Source organism: Cucurbita pepo, chromosome LG02 (genome assembly GCF_002806865.2).
Source record: "Cucurbita pepo subsp. pepo cultivar mu-cu-16 chromosome LG02, ASM280686v2, whole genome shotgun sequence".
NCBI lineage: Eukaryota > Viridiplantae > Streptophyta > Magnoliopsida > Cucurbitales > Cucurbitaceae > Cucurbita > Cucurbita pepo.
In genome coordinates this window covers 10,253,149-10,273,438 of record NC_036639.1, presented here as the reverse complement: position 1 = coordinate 10,273,438, position 20,290 = coordinate 10,253,149, and the positions used below count along the sequence as shown (strand labels likewise).

Below are 20,290 nucleotides of genomic sequence, written 5' to 3'. Positions count from 1 at the left end.
ACTGCCACCATTGAAACTCTCAACTGTCATTTTACACATGCATGAGCTAGCACCTTGTTGTGTCCCTCAAATTAAAAGCCTGAAGTAGAACTGTAGCATAAAGGGAAAAAGAATTGNTTGTTGTGTCCCTCAAATTAAAAGCCTGAAGTAGAACTGTAGATAAAGGGAAAAAGAATGGACTCAGTAGACTAAACTTAACCAACTGAACTAACTCGATCTAAGTTTCACACGCCATAATGTAAATGAATTGTATGGTTGAGTGTTATTTCTTCTTGTTTCAGTAACACCCACCTTTGAAAGGAAGATTAGTGAGTGTTAATTTTTGTTGTGGGCATGATTGGTGATCTTTCTGAGCATGCGCTGGGCAGGTGGGCCTGTTGTACATCAAGCAGTCGGGAAGGAAAGGTACATATCATTATGCATAAAGCATCAAATTATGGAAAGCTATACAGCACTCAGCAGACAGATGGGTTGATGGTCTCTTGTTTATTGCAGCTTTTGTAACCAAGCAACCAAAATTTCATTGATCAACAGGAAAAGATTGTAAATTCTTGAAATTTCAGCAACATAAATCAATCTCACCAATATGAATGAGGTAATATTTTGGTGGCCACGCTTTTGCATTTTCCAAATCCTAATGAATGATAATGCAGCTTTGAAACCCAATTATGCTTAAAGAAACAGCCGAAATCACTCTGTTCTGTCACAGTGACACAAGTGGCCATATCCTTGGTATGTGTCATTTGCTTAATGCAAGTTTTCTCATAGTTTTTCGTTGCCAAGCTTTTCTTCGGGGCCCGTTTCCTTTTTCCCTTGGNCACAGTGACACAAGTGGCCATATCCTTGGTATGTGTCATTTGGTTAATGCAAGTTTTCTCATAGTTTTTCGTTGCCAAGCTTTTCTTCGGGGCCCGTTTCCTTTTTCCCTTGGCCTCTGACAAACCAAACCCAATCTTTCAGTTTTTCATGTCAGCTTAACTCTCTACACGTATTGTGTTCATATAAAGGGAACGCAAAGCAGCAACTTGAGTAGGAACGAGAAGAGTTGGGTGGGATGGGGAAGTACAAGTTTAGGCTGTCAGGTATGATACCAAATGCCTGGTTTTATAAGCTCAAAGACATGGGCAGCAACAGATCAAAGCATAACTCCTCTCAATCTCAATCCAGCTCCAAGAAAAATCTCAAGTCTAGGACCATGTCGCAGCAGAAACCTCACGTCTTGCAGCCATTTTACTTCACTGAGTTCATCCCAAAACTTCGTGGATTAGACAACTCACCTGTTAACCAGAACTTCTCAGGCACCCATTTTCCTGATCCAGCCAGAAAATCATCGAAGAGAAGATCCAGGAGGAAAACCATTTACAAGCCTTCCCCAAGGGTTGTCAACCCCGTCTCAGCTACCTGCATTTGTCACATCTCTCCCAATTCAGTTGGAACTCTGCTTCGTTCTCCAGATTCCTCATTTTCTTCTATAGAGTGCTCCCCTGGAACTGAGGCCTATGAATCCAGTCTCTCTGAAGCAGAAGGTGCCAACACATTTTCTTCGGACTCCTTTGNCCTCATTTTCTTCTATAGAGTGCTCCCCTGGAACTGAGGCCTCTGAATCAGAAGGTGCCAACACATTTTCTTCGGACTCCTTTGATGATGTAGCCTCATGGTCCAGCTCCTGCAAATGCACGGTCAGATCTTCAAACAATGATATCATCATAGACATGAATGATGAATTGGTTGGAAGAAAAACTGAAAAGCTACATCTACATGAGTCCAACTGGGTCAGAGAGATGAATCAGCTTCCTCCAATATTGAGGAAGCCAATGTCAATCAAACAAAAGGCTAGTAAGGCCGCCAACTTAAGAAGTTCATCCAAGTGGAAAGAAATACAAGAAAACCAATCCCTCTATGTCAAAACGGAGGAGGAAAACATCAGAAATGTGGAGAAACTAAAAACCAGTTTTGTTGCTCGAAAGTCATCTGCAAGTTCGATAAGTGTAAAACTGAGAGCCAATTCGCCGAGGATTGCTAGGAGAAGGATTCAGGGACATGCAAGAAGGAGTCTGTCATCCAGAAGTGAACTGAAGAGCAAGAATAGTTGCCTTTCGGAGAGCATTGCAATGGTCAAGACATCACATAACCCTCAAGAGGACTTCAGGGAATCAATGGTAGAGATGATTATTGAGAATAACATCAGGAGTTCCAAGGATTTAGAAGATCTTCTTGCTTGCTACCTCATTCTGAACTCTGACGAATATCATAATCTCATCATCAAGACTTTTGAGCAAATTTGGGTTGATATGGCTGAACTTCATATCTGAAAGCATCTCAGATAATGAAATACTAGAAATACGTATATTCTATCTGCTAAAATAAGACACATGTAGGTTTGTTTTTCTCCCTTCCTCCACTTCTTAAGTGGCTTTTGCTAATAAGTAATATCAAACTTCTATCAAAGCAGGTTGTCAACCTCGAGCTGTAGCCAGTATATTATGTTTGTGTTATTACCAAATCTATGAGATATGTGGCCTTTTCTACATGACTTTGCTTCTTGGTTTCTTTTTGGTTTGTTTGTGGACAAGAAAAGCAAGGTAGTTTTTCAGAACTCCAATTCCTGGAAATGTCATATGTCATATTTTGCAGGAGAATTTTAGAGAAACAGAAATTACAGCAAATCTAATAAACTTAAGGCAATTGAAGGCCTTGCTCCCTCTCTATATCTATATATTGATCTGATATATCACTATTTTTAGATCCAAGTTTGTAAATGAATTTTAACCAAAATGTTCTATGTATTAAAAACATTTTACCCTTCTAACAATGTAAAAATTTGGTCGTACAGTAAAGAATCAGCTTGGGGTAGGGCCTAAATGTATTTATCTGTTCCAAATTACAATTCAAAGCTTACCTATTATCCTCACTCAAACCTTCTTAAAGTTGAATTTCTGCTCTTTCTAGAAAGTATTTTCTTTGCCTCTTCAAAAGGTTGTTCAATTATTTCTAAGGAAGTATGTTTAGGTAGATGGACATTGCACCAATGTTTCAAAGATGGCGTATGTATATTCTCTGAAAGAAAATCTTTTGTTTCAGTTTCTTTATTTCTTCTTTCGTGGTCGGGGAGACAACAAGCTGCTCTCAAGGATCATATGATTAAAAAAACAAGGAAAGAATAAAATTCAGAAGGTGGACAATAATGGAGGGCCGGACCAGAGCTAACCCTANAGATGGCGTATGTATATTCTCTGAAAGAAAATCTTTTGTTTCAGTTTCTTTATTTCTTCTTTCGTGGTCGGGGAGACAACAAGCTGCTCTCAAGGATCATATGATTAAAAAAACAAGGAAAGAATAAAATTCAGAAGGTGGACAATAATGGAGGGCCGGACCAGAGCTAATTTAGGATAGAAACGTTTATATAGGGAGCCAGTGAGGCTATAATCAGTGACCCAACCTAACAGTTTCTACGATTTCTTACAGATAGACACAACTCGTTTGCGTTGTTTCTGTCAAGAAAAACTGGGATTCAGCTTCTGTCACTGTCTCATAAAGCTTGTCAAGGCCAACCTAAATTTGTTAAAAAGCCAATAGAATCAAGAATTAGAAAATAGTACTTGTAAAGGTGGAAGCAGGCATCATGATTTCTGCTTATGATCCACTCAAACAACTTTTTGAATCCGATTAACTACATCACATGTTAAGAAGCCAAGTTGGAGATTAAAAGCACAGCAAGCAGGAAGTTATGATTAATAGTGGGGCGAATTAGCCGAAGTTGATGAACAAGTGCAGGGTAAAAGAATCAAAGACATGAACCAAAACATTTTTTAGCATAATGATACGAAATACATACAGAACGAATTCATCGGCCATTGGGAACAATTGAAGAAGGAAATTCGCCGAACGCTTGTACGACATGCAGGGAGAATTCAAGCTCTTCTCAGCGTCCCAATGCCAGAAATCCATATACCGAATGCGGAAATAAAACAACAAAAATGAAAGGTCAAGCTCCGATCTGCTGCTATCGTCGTCGGAATGTATCAGAGAATAGGGATGAGACCCCACACATCATCAGATCCAGCGCGGAGTTCTTCATCGCAATTCGTAAAACTGAATGTACAGTGACCGGGAATCGAACCCGGGCCCAGTACCATGACAGGGTACCATTCAATCACTAGACCATTAAAAAACTAATAAATAACTAAAAATTACACCTTAAAAAAAATATTAAAATTAATAAAGAAAAAAGTCTAATAATTAATTTATTTAATAACTAATTATAAAAAAGTCACATTATTAATTTATTTAATAACTAATTAAAATTATTTTTCAAAATTGACCGACTACAACTTCTCATAGGCGTGCAAGTTGGTTATTCATCAGCACGAGTTTAGCTTACAATGTTTTTGGAAGCTTTCGTCCAAATGAGTATTTTACAAAGAGCCGACGAGGAATTCCCATGTTTTTGGAAGCCCTCGTCCAAATGAGTATTAACCGTTTTGACCGTTTTGATTCTTTGGAACAAATCGATGAATTTAGTAGATCTTTTTAGGAAGAACAAATGACTATCGATAAATCTTATCCTATTTTTACAGTGCGATGGTTGGCTATTCACAGACTAGCTATACCGTTTCTTTTTTAGGGTCAATATCAGCAATGCAGTTCATCCAACGATAAACCTAATCCGAATTATAGAGGTATGACACAATCAAATCCGAACAAACAAAATGTTGAATTGGATCGTACAGTTTTTACTAGGAGTTATTAGTTTTTCAAAAGTAGAGTTATATCAAATCTAACCAATCAAAAAAATATGTACTATTCGAATTGAATCTCCACTTTCAATAAACCTTAAACTTAAAAGTGAATTTCACGATGGATCAGCTCCAAAGCAAATTCTTTCCGCCTAAAAAGTGAGTCTCATAGACAATAACCTTAGTTTCCCATGATTAAATAAGAACGTTTGGAAGAAACTTCAAAGATAAACCAAATCGAAAGAAATCAATGTGTGAAAACTTAACCAACTAGTAAACGTGCATACCTATGTATCGACCGTTAGAAAAAAAAAATGTAATTTTTATGTAAGAAAGAGAAAAGATAAGAATTATGAAGCAAAGTGAAGGAAAACAAAGTGGTTTTCTAGAGCATAATTGGGAAGTTAATATCTGTGTGTGCACAGTCCACATTGGATGGCTGTCTCAAACATTGAAGCACAAGAAATAGGTTTTAGGTTCAACACAGTTGTGTGTGACTTTTGTGCATTCAACATAGGCAGTTTTACAGAGCAGAAAGCACATAACTACTGATGCAATCTATGGTGGTGGTGGTATCTCACACAGTTAAACACAAGTTCACCTACTCACTCCAATACCTCCATTTTCCAGTAAACGGTCAAGGAAGTGTCGGAGGCCATTGATTCTATCAAATATACACAGCTCTTTCTTGGATGCCGCACCTACCAGACCAGCAGCAGCTAGAGACAGAGGTAAAAAGTCCTACACTTCATTGTTGTCTGCTGCATTCACTTCACCTCTACTACGACACTCAATGGGAGAGTGGGGGAAAATCTTCATCGTTCTTCAAATGGAAAGCTTGTTCAGCAACAACAACAACAACCCTGAAATGCCATTTTTTTTTTTTTTTAATTAAAACGAGTCCATAGAGCAGCTTAGTAAACTTTTTAAAAGTTAAATCAGACCTTTCTTGGTTGTTTTCGTCGTCTCGTTTAAGACCTTCTGTAGCTGACGACCCAATCCCAGATGATGATGAGCCCTGAAGGTCTGAAGTAACAACTTGCTCTAATGGGCTGCTGCTGCTGCTGCTGCTGCTTGCTTCTGGGATGGTTGCATCACAAGGCTCGGGGTTAATCGGCCAAGGTTCAACAACTTCATCGTGTGGCCAGGAATCATTACTACTACTACCATGCGGAGTTTTCCATCTTGAAAGGTAAGACAAGGGTGGTGGTGGTGAACCTGATGATCCCGTTTTGCCGTTACCAAGAACTGGAAATTCAGCTTCCGAAAATTCAAGGCCGCCTCCCGTATATATGCTCAGTTCTTGTGGAGTTGCGGATGATTGATTATTACTGCAATCTAGCCGTTGCAATTGACTCCGAGTCATCTGTCCTTGACTCTTTCCCTTTGCTTGAGATTGCCTGTCTCTATATGTACAAGTATTCTGCAAACAATCAACTACAACGTCATACAATATCCTGGATTTCTGAACAACATATGCAAGGAGCACAATGATTTCAAACAAAGCGACGAAAATTTTAACGTAGGAGAATGGTTATAAAAAGAAGATGAAGGTTTCGTGCAATACCGTCCTAGGGAAGTAAGTACCAATTCCTTGTGGCCTTCTCTTTTCCTCGAAAACAGTACCAAAATTATTCACCGGGTTCGACTGTAGTCCCATGGCAAACCCATTTTGTTCAATTCCAGCAGGTACATTAGGATTGCGTATTTGGGATTGATGGGTGGCTGGCCAAGGATAGTTCCTCTGCCTATGGGGTGACATCGGTGGACTTAATGGTAGTGTTGGAGGGGAAATGTTATACCTGTCACAAATCTGACTATATCTAAGGTTCTTAAAGCAACTATCATAATCCCCGCAAAGGTCTAATAACTTTCCTACATCATCTAAGCTTCCGAGGCCTCCATTGCATCTTTCGTTAAAACCCTTTAAGCCATCATTATTAAAGCAATCTTTGGTCATTTGACTGCCTAACAAGCCTAGAAACCCATTCTGTGGGGCACGATAAGTGTTCTCTAAGACCGCATTAGTCTGGTTGGAAAGCGAGGAAGACGATTTAGGTGTGTCGTTAGTGCCACTTGTATCCAGAACAACAGCCGTCTCAGGCTTCTGGACGTTCCTTGCGACTTTACGCCCTAGCAAACATAATTTTGTGAAAGAACTTTCAATTACTAATGCCTTCTCATCCCCAATGCGTAATGTTGGCTCCAAACATGCTTTGTCTTGAAAATATGTCTTCAACGGTGCAGATGACTGCACTGAAACCCCAAGGCGAGCATCCGAGGTAGGGAATTCTGCATTAGTCCAACAGTGCCTGTCTAAAGTGTTGGCAAAGAACTTCTTAAGTTCAGCTTCCATTCTTTCTTCTGGTAATAAAAGAATCCAACCTAGCTTACGAGCTCCATATTTGAAAGCACTGCGTATTCGGTAAAAATTTCCTACAACAAACCAACGATGCATGATCAGAATATGAAGCGTGTGTACTAAGGATAATTGCAACTTGTAATCCAAGTACAAACATAATGGGAGAACATGACACGAACGCTGCAATACCTTTTCTCTTTTCAAAAGATTAGGTTTTGAACTTGGTAAAGATACATTGTCCAAAAGTAAGCCTTTTCAGGAGAAATATATGCACATGTCTGATGGTTACAAAGCTTCTAAATACATAAAGGATTATAAATAAAAATAAACATCCAAGCCAACAATCGACTGATAATATATAATACCGACCAAAAGTAAGCTTTTCCAAGAAAATATGTGCATATGTCAATCTACTCCAATGGTTGCAAGCTATTTATAAATAAAATTAAATAGCCAAGACAAGCCAACATTTGACCGATGATACATAGTATAAACAAAATTTGGAAGACAACTTCCTTGGGAGTTTCTCAATTTGTCAATGAATTTGGCTTCTGTATCTTTACGGATTCTCTCATTCTTCAAACCCTTTCTTGGTGTGAATTTCATGATCTTTTATTTATTATTGCAAGGTATTAAATCCTAAGTAGGTGACTACCATGATTTGGCCTATGGTGGTAAATTTCATGCTTCTTTTCGTTATTACCATCTGACTTGCCTACAGCCTACCTCACTACTATTTCATGATTTGGCCTATGGCAGTCACATTTCTTCATGGAAATTCACTCCAAAATGACACTTGCCTACAGCCTACCTCACTACTATTGCTTGCAAAGTACAAGGCATAATTTACTTGTCTGAGATGTATTTCTCTTATTAGCCCTCTTAGAATATACAAAAGGTTTGGGCTAGAGTAAGGGTTGCTGCTACTATAAATGATTGCAGCTGTCATTATTTCCTCAATCCTCTTAATCTCTACTTTCTAAACATGGGTAGCAGTAGGGGCAAACATCAACTAGAGACTATCCAGCTAAATATGATGTTCAATGTCACGATGGGAAGGAAGGCTCTCCTGGAGGTGGAACATGGTTTAGAGGGAATGGGAGATCAATAGAGGTGGAGGCCATCTGGGTTGGGTCTCATCGAGCAGGGTGACTGAACTCAAGGATGCCTCTGTAGGACCTCTTGTCATTCATACTTATGTTAGAAAGGGTAGTTGGGGGAAAATGGATTGTAAACCATGAGGTGGGGACCATGGGTTGTGAGTGTGCATGCTGTACGGAAAAGTAGTGAAGGTGTGGTTTAGTAGGGGTTTGGTGGAGCATTGTGGGGGTATGTTGATTTTGGGGAAGAGTTGTCTTTGTGGAGAGTACCAGCTCTCTCGAATAGCTGGGTGGTATTTTGTGTTTGAGACTATTGCTATATTTCACAAATAAGCTTTAATAACACACTGCCTATTGAGGAACTCTCAATAGAACTCTCAATAAATAGTGTTGGATTCTTGAATTATGTCTTTGTGCATTTTTCTGTGTATTTAAGAGGTAATTTGGGTATCAGATATCTAACAAACTGGTACCAAAGCACATTTTTTCAGCCTGAGGAAAACACAACAAATGGGTCGAGGCAAGTAGAAGAGAGACTAGAAAGGGTGAGAAGAAAGAAATTACTTGGATAAAATAGGTTTTAGTAATTCTTGAAAAGAACCTGGAGAGATTGTCTATTGAAACGAAGGAGAATAAAAGACCGATGGTGTTAATGATTGCTGAGAAAACAATAGAGAAATGAAAATCATCAGTTATGACCACAAGCCAATCCTTGTTGCATNAGAATAAAAGACCGATGGTGTTAATGATTGCTGAGAAAACAACAGAGAAATGAAAATCATCAGTATGAAAGAGGGGGAGTGTTCCGAGATGGAAAAAAGAATTGATCCAAGGTAGGCGAATGAGGCAAGTAGTGATCAAAGCAAATTCAAGAAGTTGGAAATGCAGATTTTCTAAGGTACAAATACACACTCGTGGTTGTTTCGTGCTGAATGTACAGCACGTGAGTTATAATTCAAAAATACTAGAGGTTATTTGTATTCCTTGAAAACCATTGCTTCCATCACAATTCAATATCTTTTGGCCCACTATTAGCCAAACGACATGGGCACCAAGGCCAATGTGAGTAAGATTGCCTAGCCATGCTTCAGAATTGGGTTGTGACTAAATTGTCTCTCTTTACCTGCAGACATCAAACTGCATTCTGTAGGCCCCATCCCCTTGACACTACTCAATAGTCTTTTATGGATCACCAGCTAATTCCAGGTGCAGATCTGGATGTTCAGTTTGTTCAATCTTTTGATACAGGTGATTCAATAGAATTCCATTTTCTCCTGTTATTAACCTTGTATTTGTTTTTCCTTCATCTTACTCATCATTTTGCTTTTGTCATAGTTTTTCTATTTGATTATTGTGGTTGCGTGTTTCAAGATTTCATTGCCAAAGTTTTAACTACCTGATTATGCAAGAATTGGCTTCCAATCGTTTGAAAGTTCAAAGCTACGTGGGGCATAGATGATGAGTGCAAACAATTGATTAAAAAGGTAAAAGAAAGAGAGTTCATGTGAGTTTATTTACTTAATTTTCCTCAGACCAACCAAGAATCAGAAATCCACTTCGGTGAATACTGATATTCCACTTATTTGAACGTGTGTCCATTGAACTTGTTTCCCCTTTGGTTGGAACAGATCTTCTAATATTTTTGGCTCACACAGAGCTTCATCTCCGGTGAACTTCACCTTCTAGGAAAAGATTCTAATAACATTGTGGGTACGCTCTATTCTCCACGAGGTGCAGAGATATGCTCAATTGTTTGTTCTAGGGTTCGAATCCTCTGGAGTTATTCTTTCGATAACCCTTGCAATTTGTTGCTAAGGTCCAACTACCCTTCCCATTTCTTCTGCACCATTTTCCTAGTTTCCCCGAGCTTGCTCTAATTCCAATATATTAGGTATATTCCAATTGTTTGCTTTGAAAGATGCACAAAATGGTGCTGACAGCTCATAAACAAAAACCNGCTTGCTCTAATTCCAATATATTAGGTATATTCCAATTGTTTTCTTTGAAAGATGCACAAAATGGTGCTGACAGCTCATAAACAAAAAGCACAGCCTTTGAGTGGGCTGGCTCGCTTTCCCTAACGAAAATTCACTCCAAACAGATGTTCCCCCACCCACCAACAAATACAAGGCATAGCCAACTGGCCAGGGATTTATTCCCTTTCCCCTCTTTCTAGCATATAAGTTGTTGCTCAGGGTTTTAAGATTCTCCCCCTCGGTAATTTCATTTAATGAATGAATTTTGTATCTCATGAAAGGATGAAAAAAAAAACATTCACAAACGATAATATTTTATGAAACTTTTAAAACAAATATGTCAAATATAAAAGTAAAATAAAACAAAAGACTTCGTAAAGCTTCTCAAATTCCATGCAATTCAACTTTCAACGTTCATTTGAATTTTTACCAAACTCTTTTATATCGATGTTGAAAGAAATGAAATAATTCATCATACTAAGAGAAACTATAGAAACTTTTTTGCATTAAGATCTTGGGGTGGGGTTGGGGGTGCACCAGAAGGGAAGGGGTTTACTCTGCAATAAAATTATATGTACCATTAACCAATTCACACAGCAACAGCAATAAACACATAGAAAGCAGGTAAATACCTCTACTAACACTGCGCCCAAGGTTGTTATTTTCTTTTAGGGGATCAATTATATTCAGATGCTTCAGGGTAAAACCCCTCAAGCTTGGCTCAGACCTCCCAGATGAAATTGAGTACATTTCCATGCAGTTTCTAAGGAAGTCATCTCTCAGCAATAGCTCATGGCCACCATTTTCTGGTGTTTCAGCTGTGCAAACCCACCATAAGTCAAGAAAGCAAAGAGTAACCTATCCAATCTTACAGCAAAATAATTCTTACCCACTATATCAGGTAAGGAAGATTTGCTAACGGGTCCTTGCAGGCTGATACAATAATTTTCCCAATCAAATATGCTGAAGTATTCCAAAAACCTATAGAGGACCTATTTGAACAAGCAAAGCAGAATTAGATAGTGAAACTGACCTATGCAAGTAGATAATTAAATCTTGACTTTAAATGGTTACTCACTGCCAAAGGGCTATGCAAAGAACCATGAAAGAGATGAAAAATATACAGGACAAGTGTTTCCAAAGCATATGTTGATATCAATCCATGGTGAGCGCCAAGAATTCGACTTTCATAATAGCACCAAGCTTTTAACAGAATAATGCTCCTTTTGAAAAGATGATCTTTACCAGCAATACGATCAACCTAATTATAGCCAATATCAAAGCATAAAATTAAGCCACCTAATATTGTAATTCAGGTGTGAAAGCTTAGAATTTTAAAAAATAGTAGTGAACATCCAACCATACCCGTTCAAGAAAACACAGGGTGGAGAGACCTCCCAGCTGATTAAAGGATATATCAACTACTATGTTTTGAACTACGCATTTCACAAGCTTAACCTGTCAACAGAAGTACAAAGAGGGAAAATAAATCTTATCCAACCTGAACTAGTAAAAACTTTTTCAGTTTAACAAGAAACACCAGAGACTTCAATCAAGAAATAAAAGTAGTAACATCCATTTACATCAATGCATTGAAGACCAATCACCTAGGTTAGACCGGAATTGGTTTTTAATTCAAAGTTCCATGATACCTTATATCCATGATCTTAACGATGGTTGAGGGGAAAGGTTGTCACAACTGAAATTTAAATGCTCAAAATCCATCACACAGAGAAGATAATTGTACATTTTGAAATTTCAANCATGATCTTAACGATGGTTGAGGGGAAAGGTTGTCACAACTGAAATTTAAATGCTTAAAATCCATCACACAGAGAAGATAATTGTACATTTTGAAATTTCTACGTGGATTTTAAACTTCACCCTCCACAACATACAGGGACTAGAATGTTCAAGCTCATGTTATCTGAGCTCACCAGGCATTGAACAGACGTAAGACGCAAAGAAAGCATGTTAAACGGGGTAAAGAATCAATTTAAAAAGCTGTCACAGGGTCATGATTGATTGACCCAAATAAGCATTCTTACTTTTTCTTTTTGTATAAGTNGCTCACCAGGCATTGAACAGACGTAAGACGCAAAGAAAGCATATTAAACGGGGTAAAGAATCAATTTAAAAAGCTGTCACAGGGTCATGATTGATTGACCCAGATAAGCATTCTTACTTTTTCTTTTTGTATAAATTATATATTTTGTAAGCCCAATTAGCATATATCAAGAGCACTAAAAGCAAGACAAACCATTTAAGAGTTTCTTGAGCTTTTCAAGCCAGAATAACAACAGGAATGTTCTCTTTTTTTTTTTAACAATTTTTTTTATAATGGATGGATCAGTTAAAAAAAAAACAAAAAAACAAAAAAACAAAAAAACAAAAAAAAAAAACGTTAGAAATACAGTTACACTTTGAACTGATTATTTCAGTGTTTGAACCAATAATAATACAATATCATATTCCCTAGGCAGAATTATGAAATAAATTGTTTAACCCAAGAAAATATCGACCACCCATTGAGACGAGCTTGAAGCTACTGCAGGTTTTGAATAATATGTAGAAACAGAACATACAACCTCCAGCTCTACCATGCATAAAAAATCTCAGAAGATATCTATAAGAGAACTAAAATAATGTCTCACCAAATTTCTAATATAAAGCCATAGGCAATCATAAGAAAAATTAAGTCAAACGAAAGTTTTTTTTTTTTAAAAAAAAAAAAACCAATAATTTCATGGTTCAATTCTTTCTTTCCTTGCGTTTTTCTTTGTTTCTTTGTTTCTTACTTTGTTTCTTTCTTTATTTATCTATTTATTTTTATCTAGAGGGTAGGGTAGGGTGGAACCTCAGCATCAATGCAATGAACATCCTTCACTTCAAACTGAGAAGCCCCATTTATTTCTTGTTCCTTAAGAACAGTATGAACGTCAGAAACCACAGCACTCTCTGTGTTTGCACAGCAGATGGCAGTCAAATCTATATCTCCATCAGGAATATACGTTTTGAGTGGCACAGAACCATATGGAAATACCTGTTAGTGAAGCCAAATGAATCATATTGAATTGAAAACCCATCAAAAGTACAATCAGCTAAACACAATTCATCTTTAGTTCAACGGAAAAAATCAATGTTTTTAATGTATATCACAAGCAATGTGCGTAAGCAATTCAAAGTACAAAGATAAACAGAAACAGCCATCACATTACAAAACTAAGAAAGTAACCAAATATAAATCTATAAACAAAATTCACTAGGAAAAGTTACCTCACATCCGATACGAGTTCTGATCAATCCTTGAACATAATCAACAATCTCCTGTCTCTTCTGCTCGGCCACGCAAGTGGGCTGAATTCTACGAAGGATACAACCAGCAGTATTCTCGGCTCTTAACCAATTTTCAGAAGTAATTAACGACGGATCAGAATTCAATGTGGGAAATGGCAATCTTGACAAATGGGGGCAGGAATAATCGCCACCCAATAAGATGCCATGGTGCCGGGGCGAACAGACTTGGAGATCACTCATGTAATTAATCAAGAGAAAATCGAAGAAACTAATAAACGCAGCAAGAAAAGGGCATTATCCAGGTTTAAGGAAGCGCCGAGAAAAACAAGAAAATGGGAATTTCAAGACGGGTCCATTAATAATGCGAAGGACAGAATTAACCGACGACCCAATAAAAGAAAGAAAAAGAATCAAGAGAAGGAGGGAAGAGGAAGAGGAAGAAGAAGAACAAAGAGTTGGATGAAATGGCAATGTGATCCCAGAATCGGAGACCCAGGTGGTGGGTGGCGGAGTAGTATCCAGTGGGCGTATGGGATACACAAATTTGGGTGGAAGAAACGGAATGCGACACAGCGCGCAATGGAAAAGAAGAAATGGAACGTCAAACCTCACCGCGTTGATTTGTTGAAAAAGTCTCGGTTTGTGGGTTCGCGGACGTCGTTTTATGGGGGGAAACAGAAAGCCTCCCTCTTCCGCTGTGCCCTTCGCTTGGCTTGGCTTGGCCTTCCCCTCCCCGCGCTTGCGCCCTTGCTGTGAATGATCTCGCAGCAGGTAAAACTAAAACAGCAGCGGCGATTGTGAGCTCTATTTTGATCCTTCTCTTTGCCCATTATGGTAATTATTGGTTTGGCATAAACCGCCCTCGGTTACTGAAAATCATTAAACAAAATCATTAGGCTATGAGGTTGTCAAGAGCCATAATACAAGATTTAGAATTAGAATTAGATTTAGATGGTTAAGGATGGCCAACCAAACAGCTAACTCAAAAAACTCCATCCTTTCCCATGTCGTCGTCTTCCAATCTGATGCGATTGACCGACCCATTATAGTTTTGGCTTTTCTTCCGCATTTGCCGCACGCAGTCTACAAGAAAAGATGGTTCATTACTTCACCACCATTGCATACATAGAACATTACAGAAAGTCTACGCATATCACGTAACTCATTTCATTTTGTCTCTTTGCAATGTGCCTGACTTCAACCTTCCTAATTAACACATACAACAATGATTTCTTCTTCTCTTAGATACAACCTGCCTTCCCTCTTCCATTCAATATTAATGTTCGTGCCATGTGTGCCCGTGTGTGCTCGTGTGTGTCCATATNTGGTTTGGCATAAACCGCCCTCGGTTACTGAAAATCATTAAACAAAATCATTAGGCTATGAGGTTGTCAAGAGCTATAATACAAGATTTAGAATTAGAATTAGATTTAGATGGTTAAGGATGGCCAACCAAACAGCTAACTCAAAAAACTCCATCCTTTCCCATGTCGTCGTCTTCCAATCTGATGCGATTGACCGACCCATTATAGTTTTGGCTTTTCTTCCGCATTTGCCGCACGCAGTCTACAAGAAAAGATGGTTCATTACTTCACCACCATTGCATACATAGAACATTACAAAAAGTCTACGCATATCACGTAACTCATTTCATTTTGTCTCTTTCCNGACCGACCCATTATAGTTTTGGCTTTTCTTCCGCATTTGCCGCACGCAGTCTACAAGAAAAGATGGTTCATTACTTCACCACCATTGCATACATAGAACATTACAGAAAGTCTACGCATATCACGTAACTCATTTCATTTTGTCTCTTTGCAATGTGCCTGACTTCAACCTTCCTAATTAACACATACAACAATGATTTCTTCTTCTCTTAGATACAACCTGCCTTCCCTCTTCCATTCAATATTAATGTTCGTGCCATGTGTGCCCGTGTGTGCTCGTGTGTGTCCATATGTGCTCGTGTGTGGGCAAAATTGTGAACAATAACAGAGGATTTGAACATAGATATTACAAGAACATGAACTGTAAAAGGCATATGACTGGGGAAAAACTGAACCCAGATGGCCAAAGAAAGATACATTTCATCTCATTACAAGGCTTGAACATCCATGCATACAAGGATGTTCATTATTCAATATTTCACCAGAAAACAGCTAAAAGAAGATTCAACAAACGGACCCAAGGGACTTTTTTCTTAACGACTCTCAACTAGGGGAGCTTCTTTGGCGAAAATCTCATCAGCATACTTCCAGTTTATGACTTTCCATATGTTCTTCAGATAGTCTGGTCTGACATTTTTGTACTGTATCATGGAAAAATTGAAAACATTAAATAAGCAGGCAGCAAAATATAGGCAGTTAATAATTGCAGGCCAAATATGATGGATGCCTATTATAACATTCATTTTCTTTTCTAAAAGTCTAAACCCGCCACAAGACCCATGGAAACATCAAAGGTTTTTGGTACTAAGCTCGCCCATAGATTCGAAAAATGCGACCTTAGGGTAGATGCTACAAGTGATACTCAGAGACTGCTGGCCTTAGCCAACAAGGCCATCCCTTGGGGATGTTATATATGTATAACATATATTACATTATAGCTTTTCAGTACGAAAATCTTCACCACAATAAGCAAAAAATCAAACGCACATTTCCTCCACAANGACTTCAACCTTCCTAATTAACACATACAACAATGATTTCTTCTTCTCTTAGATACAACCTGCCTTCCCTCTTCCATTCAATATTAATGTTCGTGCCATGTGTGCCCGTGTGTGCTCGTGTGTGTCCATATGTGCTCGTGTGTGGGCAAAATTGTGAACAATAACAGAGGATTTGAACATAGATATTACAAGAACATGAACTGTAAAAGGCATATGACTGGGGAAAAACTGAACCCAGATGGCCAAAGAAAGATACATTTCATCTCATTACAAGGCTTGAACATCCATGCATACAAGGATGTTCATTATTCAATATTTCACCAGAAAACAGCTAAAAGAAGATTCAACAAACGGACCCAAGGGACTTTTTTCTTAACGACTCTCAACTAGGGGAGCTTCTTTGGCGAAAATCTCATCAGCATACTTCCAGTTTATGACTTTCCATATGTTCTTCAGATAGTCTGGTCTGACATTTTTGTACTGTATCATGGAAAAATTGAAAACATTAAATAAGCAGGCAGCAAAATATAGGCAGTTAATAATTGCAGGCCAAATATGATGGATGCCTATTATAACATTCATTTTCTTTTCTAAAAGTCTAAACCCGCCACAAGACCCATGGAAACATCAAAGGTTTTTGGTACTAAGCTCGCCCATAGATTCGAAAAATGCGACCTTAGGGTAGATGCTACAAGTGATACTCAGAGACTGCTGGCCTTAGCCAACAAGGCCATCCCTTGGGGATGTTATATATGTATAACATATATTACATTATAGCTTTTCAGTACGAAAATCTTCACCACAATAAGCAAAAAATCAAACGCACATTTCCTCCACAAGTTATTTATCACCAAATTCCATCCATTTAAAAAGCATCACTACCAAGTATCCCAACCACTGNAAGTTATTTATCACCAAATTCCATCCATTTAAAAAGCATCACCACCAAATTCCATCCATTTAAAAAGCATCACTACCAAGTATCCCAACCACTGCAGTAAATTGTAAACGAACATTCAGCAAGTTAAATGTAACAACTCAAGTCCACCGCTAGCAAATATTGTCCTCTTTGGGCTTTCCCTTCCAGACTCTCCCTCAAGGTTTTTAAAACACGCCTGTTAGGGAGAGGTTTCCACCCCCTTNCCCCCCCCTCAGGGCCCAGCGTCCTGGCACACGTTCCCTTCTCCAATCGATGTGGGACCCCTCAATCCACCCCCTTTGGGGCCCACCTCATGTCCACCTCCCTTCAGGAAACAGCCTCCTCACTGACACATCCCCCAGTGTTTGGCTCTCATTCCATTTGTAACAACCCAAGGTCACCGCTAGTAGATATTGTCGGGTTTTCCCTTCTGGGCTTCCCTTCAAATGTGTCTGCTAGGGAGAGGTTTCCACACCCTTATAAAGTATGTTTCGTTCTCCTCCCCAACAATGTGCAATCTCAAATTAAATGAGAATAATCTTCAAAAGAGTACATGATCTTATCCAGATAGACACTTGGGAAAAGAGAGAGAGAATCATACTACTGTAGGGAAGAAAGTAGAAAACATTTACCTGCAAGTAATACGCATGCTCCCAAACATCGATCCCAAGCAGAGGAACTAAGGCAGACCCTTTAGTCACAAGAGGATCCTGCAAAGAATTGCATCAGCCACATGACTTTCAAANAAAAAAAAAAAAAAAAAAAAAAAAAAAAAAAAAAAAAAAAAAAAAAAAAAAAACAGACTCCATAAAATGCTCAAGACAAAATAATTGGACAAATAAATAAGAGATCCCAGAAGGCATCAACGAAAACAGAAATAGAACACGACTGCATATGCAACATGTTTGTAGCTTTAAAACAAATAAACCAAGAGTTATACCTGATTGGCCGTGGTTTCAACCGACAGCTTCTTCAGTTCTTTATCCAGAGCAAGCCACTAGAAAAAACGTTAAAAAGCATCAGTTAAACGTCTATTTTATATCAGGTGGTGGACAAAAACGAAAAACCAAATACATATAGGGGAGAAAACATACCACCCATCCAGAGCCCTGTAAAGCAGCACCTTCTGCGTTGACCCTCTGAATCAAGGCTTCAAGAGAACCGAACTGAGTGTCGATCGCCCATCCTAGAGATCCCTTTGGAGGCTCACCACCCCCTTCCTGTAAATATATTACACAAGATACATAGATAGATTAAAACATCAAGAAATTGAGAATTGACCTAGAAACCAAATCATCGACACAAGGACTGAGACTTACATGAATAGGAGCGAGATTTTTCCAGAAAATCGAATGATTGACGTGACCTTAAAAAGAAAACGATCGGTTAATATGTTAAGAAACGATATACGAACTCAATTTACTCAATCAATATCGTAAGATTCCCTAATTGAGCGACTCGATCTGATTTGAATTACAATACAATGAGAAACTGAACATGTATCATAGCCTGAAATCAAAAGACATCGAGAAATAAAAAGAAAACCTCCGCCATTGAATTTGATGGCACTTTGCAACTTGACAACAGTGGAAGTGTCGCCTTTGTTGATGGCCTCGTGAAGCTGCTCAAGAGCCTTGTTGTAGTTGGTGATGTAGGCTTGATGGTGCTTCTGGTGATGAAGCTGCATGATTTCGGCATGGATGACGGGCTCAAGAGCGCCATAGTCGTAAGGGAGGTCGGGCAAGGAGAAGGTCCGGAAGCCGCGAAAATGTCCAGACCCTATCGCTCCAGAAATTGTCGGCGTTAGGTTTTTCCTGCTTAGAATTCGAACAGCCATTGTCGATACTCTCTCTCTCTCTCTCTCTCACTTCCTTTCTCACACACCACAATATCGACCTCAGCTGCTCAACACAGGCGGCTTCAAGTGGTCTAGTGCTCGCTACACCAATACTCTATTATTATTATTATTATTATTATTATAAAAATTAGCTCAATTCTTTTTTAAAATATAATTTTTTTTAATATTATTATAAAAATAATAATAATTTTTATTATTTTAATTAGAAGTATATCAATTTGAGCTCGGATCCCCTCCACCTATTCTTAAACAACATCCTCTTCCTTCGAGATTCTCGGTGAAGGAATCCTAAGAGAGTCCTCGACTCTAATTATAGTTCATGTACGGTCGAAACCCATATTTGTCTCATTAGAGTCTTTCAGTGGCATGTTTCGGTCCTCTTCTCCATTACTTAAAAAACGGAAGTCACTAGTTCAAGTACAAACTACTATCATTACCACCTAAACAATTAAAATCCAATCCGTAATCATAACAATCCAATTGCAAGAGCATAACTCTACCATCTAAGCTACATCCCCATAATCAGAAGGTGTAAGTCATTTTAGGTTTGAATTTCACCTCACTCATAAATATTTTATGTTGTTTTAAAATTTCAACATGCTGGTTAATTATTAATATTTTTTTCAAAAAAGTTGATTTCAATTCGGTTTTGCTAAATTTTATTTGTAGAAAAATATATAACTTCAGGGCAATTTTGAAGCATTGCTTTCTTGAGAAAAAAAAAACAATAATATGGTTTTGCTTTAAAAAATGAAAATCAATAAAGCTCATGAAATACCAAGTTAGGTTTGGAGAGAGATGGAACCGATTATATTTTCATAGGGGAGCAGATGCAAGCTTTTTCTTTCAATAGCCGGCCAAATGACTATAGGATCATCATCGGTCTATAGCTTTTTCTTTCAATAGCCGGCCAAATGACTACAGGATCATCATCGGTCTATTCTACCTCAATTCACCATTTTGAACTTTATACAGAAGGTTTTTCCGTACCAGCTTCTTCCGCAGTGGAAGCACCTAAAGATGAATTTGGTGTCTTTCTAGTCAATAATGGAAGCAATCGTCCCTCCGATCGTAAAATAAGAGCACCTGGCTCTGCCCATTCACAAGGACTTGATTGTAAAATAAGAGCACCTGGCTCTGCCCATTCACAAGGACTTGATAGTCATTTATATTTAATACAGTTATAAATAACTGTTTCAGTTAACCTTTTTGTTCACTCCCTGATCATTGAGACGTCTCAAAAAGACAGGAAACACAGAAGAGTATAATCCATGTATCATCTCTCAATACGCAGTAAAATTAATGGAAATTCACTTTTTACTCTCCTGCACGCACCCATCATCTTCCACTACGCTGACAGTCAAACGAGGAATA

At 38.3% G+C, this 20,290-nt stretch overlaps 3 protein-coding genes across 4 annotated transcripts; 1 reads left to right on the top strand and 2 right to left on the bottom strand.

Annotated features, from left to right (window-relative positions):
• Positions 1–846: 846 nt before the first annotated feature.
• LOC111787749 (transcription repressor OFP4) lies at positions 847–2,530 on the top strand. 2 transcript variants are annotated; one of them, XM_023667795.1, is made up of 2 exons: positions 847–1,495; positions 1,596–2,530. In XM_023667795.1, exons 1-2 carry the CDS (start codon positions 1,055–1,057, stop codon positions 2,310–2,312), a joined length of 1,158 nt encoding a protein of 385 aa, XP_023523563.1. In that variant the 5' UTR covers positions 847–1,054; the 3' UTR covers positions 2,313–2,530. The 2 variants fall into 2 exon arrangements, with proteins under 2 accessions (XP_023523563.1, XP_023523562.1); XM_023667794.1 differs by having other exon boundaries at positions 847–1,526; positions 1,612–2,530.
• Positions 2,531–5,099: 2,569 nt separating this feature from the next.
• LOC111787748 lies at positions 5,100–14,556 on the bottom strand. The gene is made up of 10 exons (XM_023667793.1): positions 14,442–14,556; positions 13,451–14,340; positions 13,032–13,217; positions 11,540–11,632; positions 11,253–11,435; positions 11,064–11,166; positions 10,807–10,992; positions 6,304–7,172; positions 5,681–6,159; positions 5,100–5,599 (listed from the first exon to the last, which is right to left on the bottom strand). The coding sequence occupies exons 2-10, from the start codon at positions 13,709–13,711 to the stop codon at positions 5,527–5,529; spliced, it is 2,433 nt and encodes an 810-aa protein (XP_023523561.1). The 5' UTR covers positions 13,712–14,340; positions 14,442–14,556; the 3' UTR covers positions 5,100–5,526.
• Positions 14,557–16,295: 1,739 nt separating this feature from the next.
• LOC111787750 (superoxide dismutase [Mn], mitochondrial-like) lies at positions 16,296–18,968 on the bottom strand. The gene is made up of 6 exons (XM_023667796.1): positions 18,604–18,968; positions 18,378–18,424; positions 18,153–18,278; positions 17,999–18,055; positions 17,691–17,768; positions 16,296–16,619 (listed from the first exon to the last, which is right to left on the bottom strand). The coding sequence occupies exons 1-6, from the start codon at positions 18,893–18,895 to the stop codon at positions 16,512–16,514; spliced, it is 708 nt and encodes a 235-aa protein (XP_023523564.1). The 5' UTR covers positions 18,896–18,968; the 3' UTR covers positions 16,296–16,511.
• Positions 18,969–20,290: the final 1,322 nt, after the last annotated feature.

Excerpts from the sequence above, each read along its gene's own strand:
- LOC111787749 (XM_023667794.1), top strand. The coding sequence starts at position 1,055 with ATGGGGAAGTACAAGTTTAGGCTGTCAGGTATGATACCAAATGCCTGG. Across the intron at positions 1,527-1,611 it reads CAGTCTCTCTGAAGCAGAAG|GTGCCAACACATTTTCTTCG; the intron begins GTGCCAACACAT and ends CTGAATCAGAAG.
- LOC111787748 (XM_023667793.1), bottom strand. The coding sequence starts at position 13,711 with ATGAGTGATCTCCAAGTCTGTTCGCCCCGGCACCATGGCATCTTATTG. Across the intron at positions 13,218-13,450 it reads GAACTCGTATCGGATGTGAG|GTATTTCCATATGGTTCTGT; the intron begins GTAACTTTTCCT and ends CTTCACTAACAG. Across the intron at positions 11,633-13,031 it reads TTCATTGCATTGATGCTGAG|GTTAAGCTTGTGAAATGCGT; the intron begins GTTCCACCCTAC and ends TTCTGTTGACAG.
- LOC111787750 (XM_023667796.1), bottom strand. The coding sequence starts at position 18,895 with ATGGCTGTTCGAATTCTAAGCAGGAAAAACCTAACGCCGACAATTTCT. Across the intron at positions 18,425-18,603 it reads CATCAAATTCAATGGCGGAG|GTCACGTCAATCATTCGATT; the intron begins GTTTTCTTTTTA and ends TTTCTTTTTAAG. Across the intron at positions 16,620-17,690 it reads AGCATGCGTATTACTTGCAG|TACAAAAATGTCAGACCAGA; the intron begins GTAAATGTTTTC and ends TCCATGATACAG.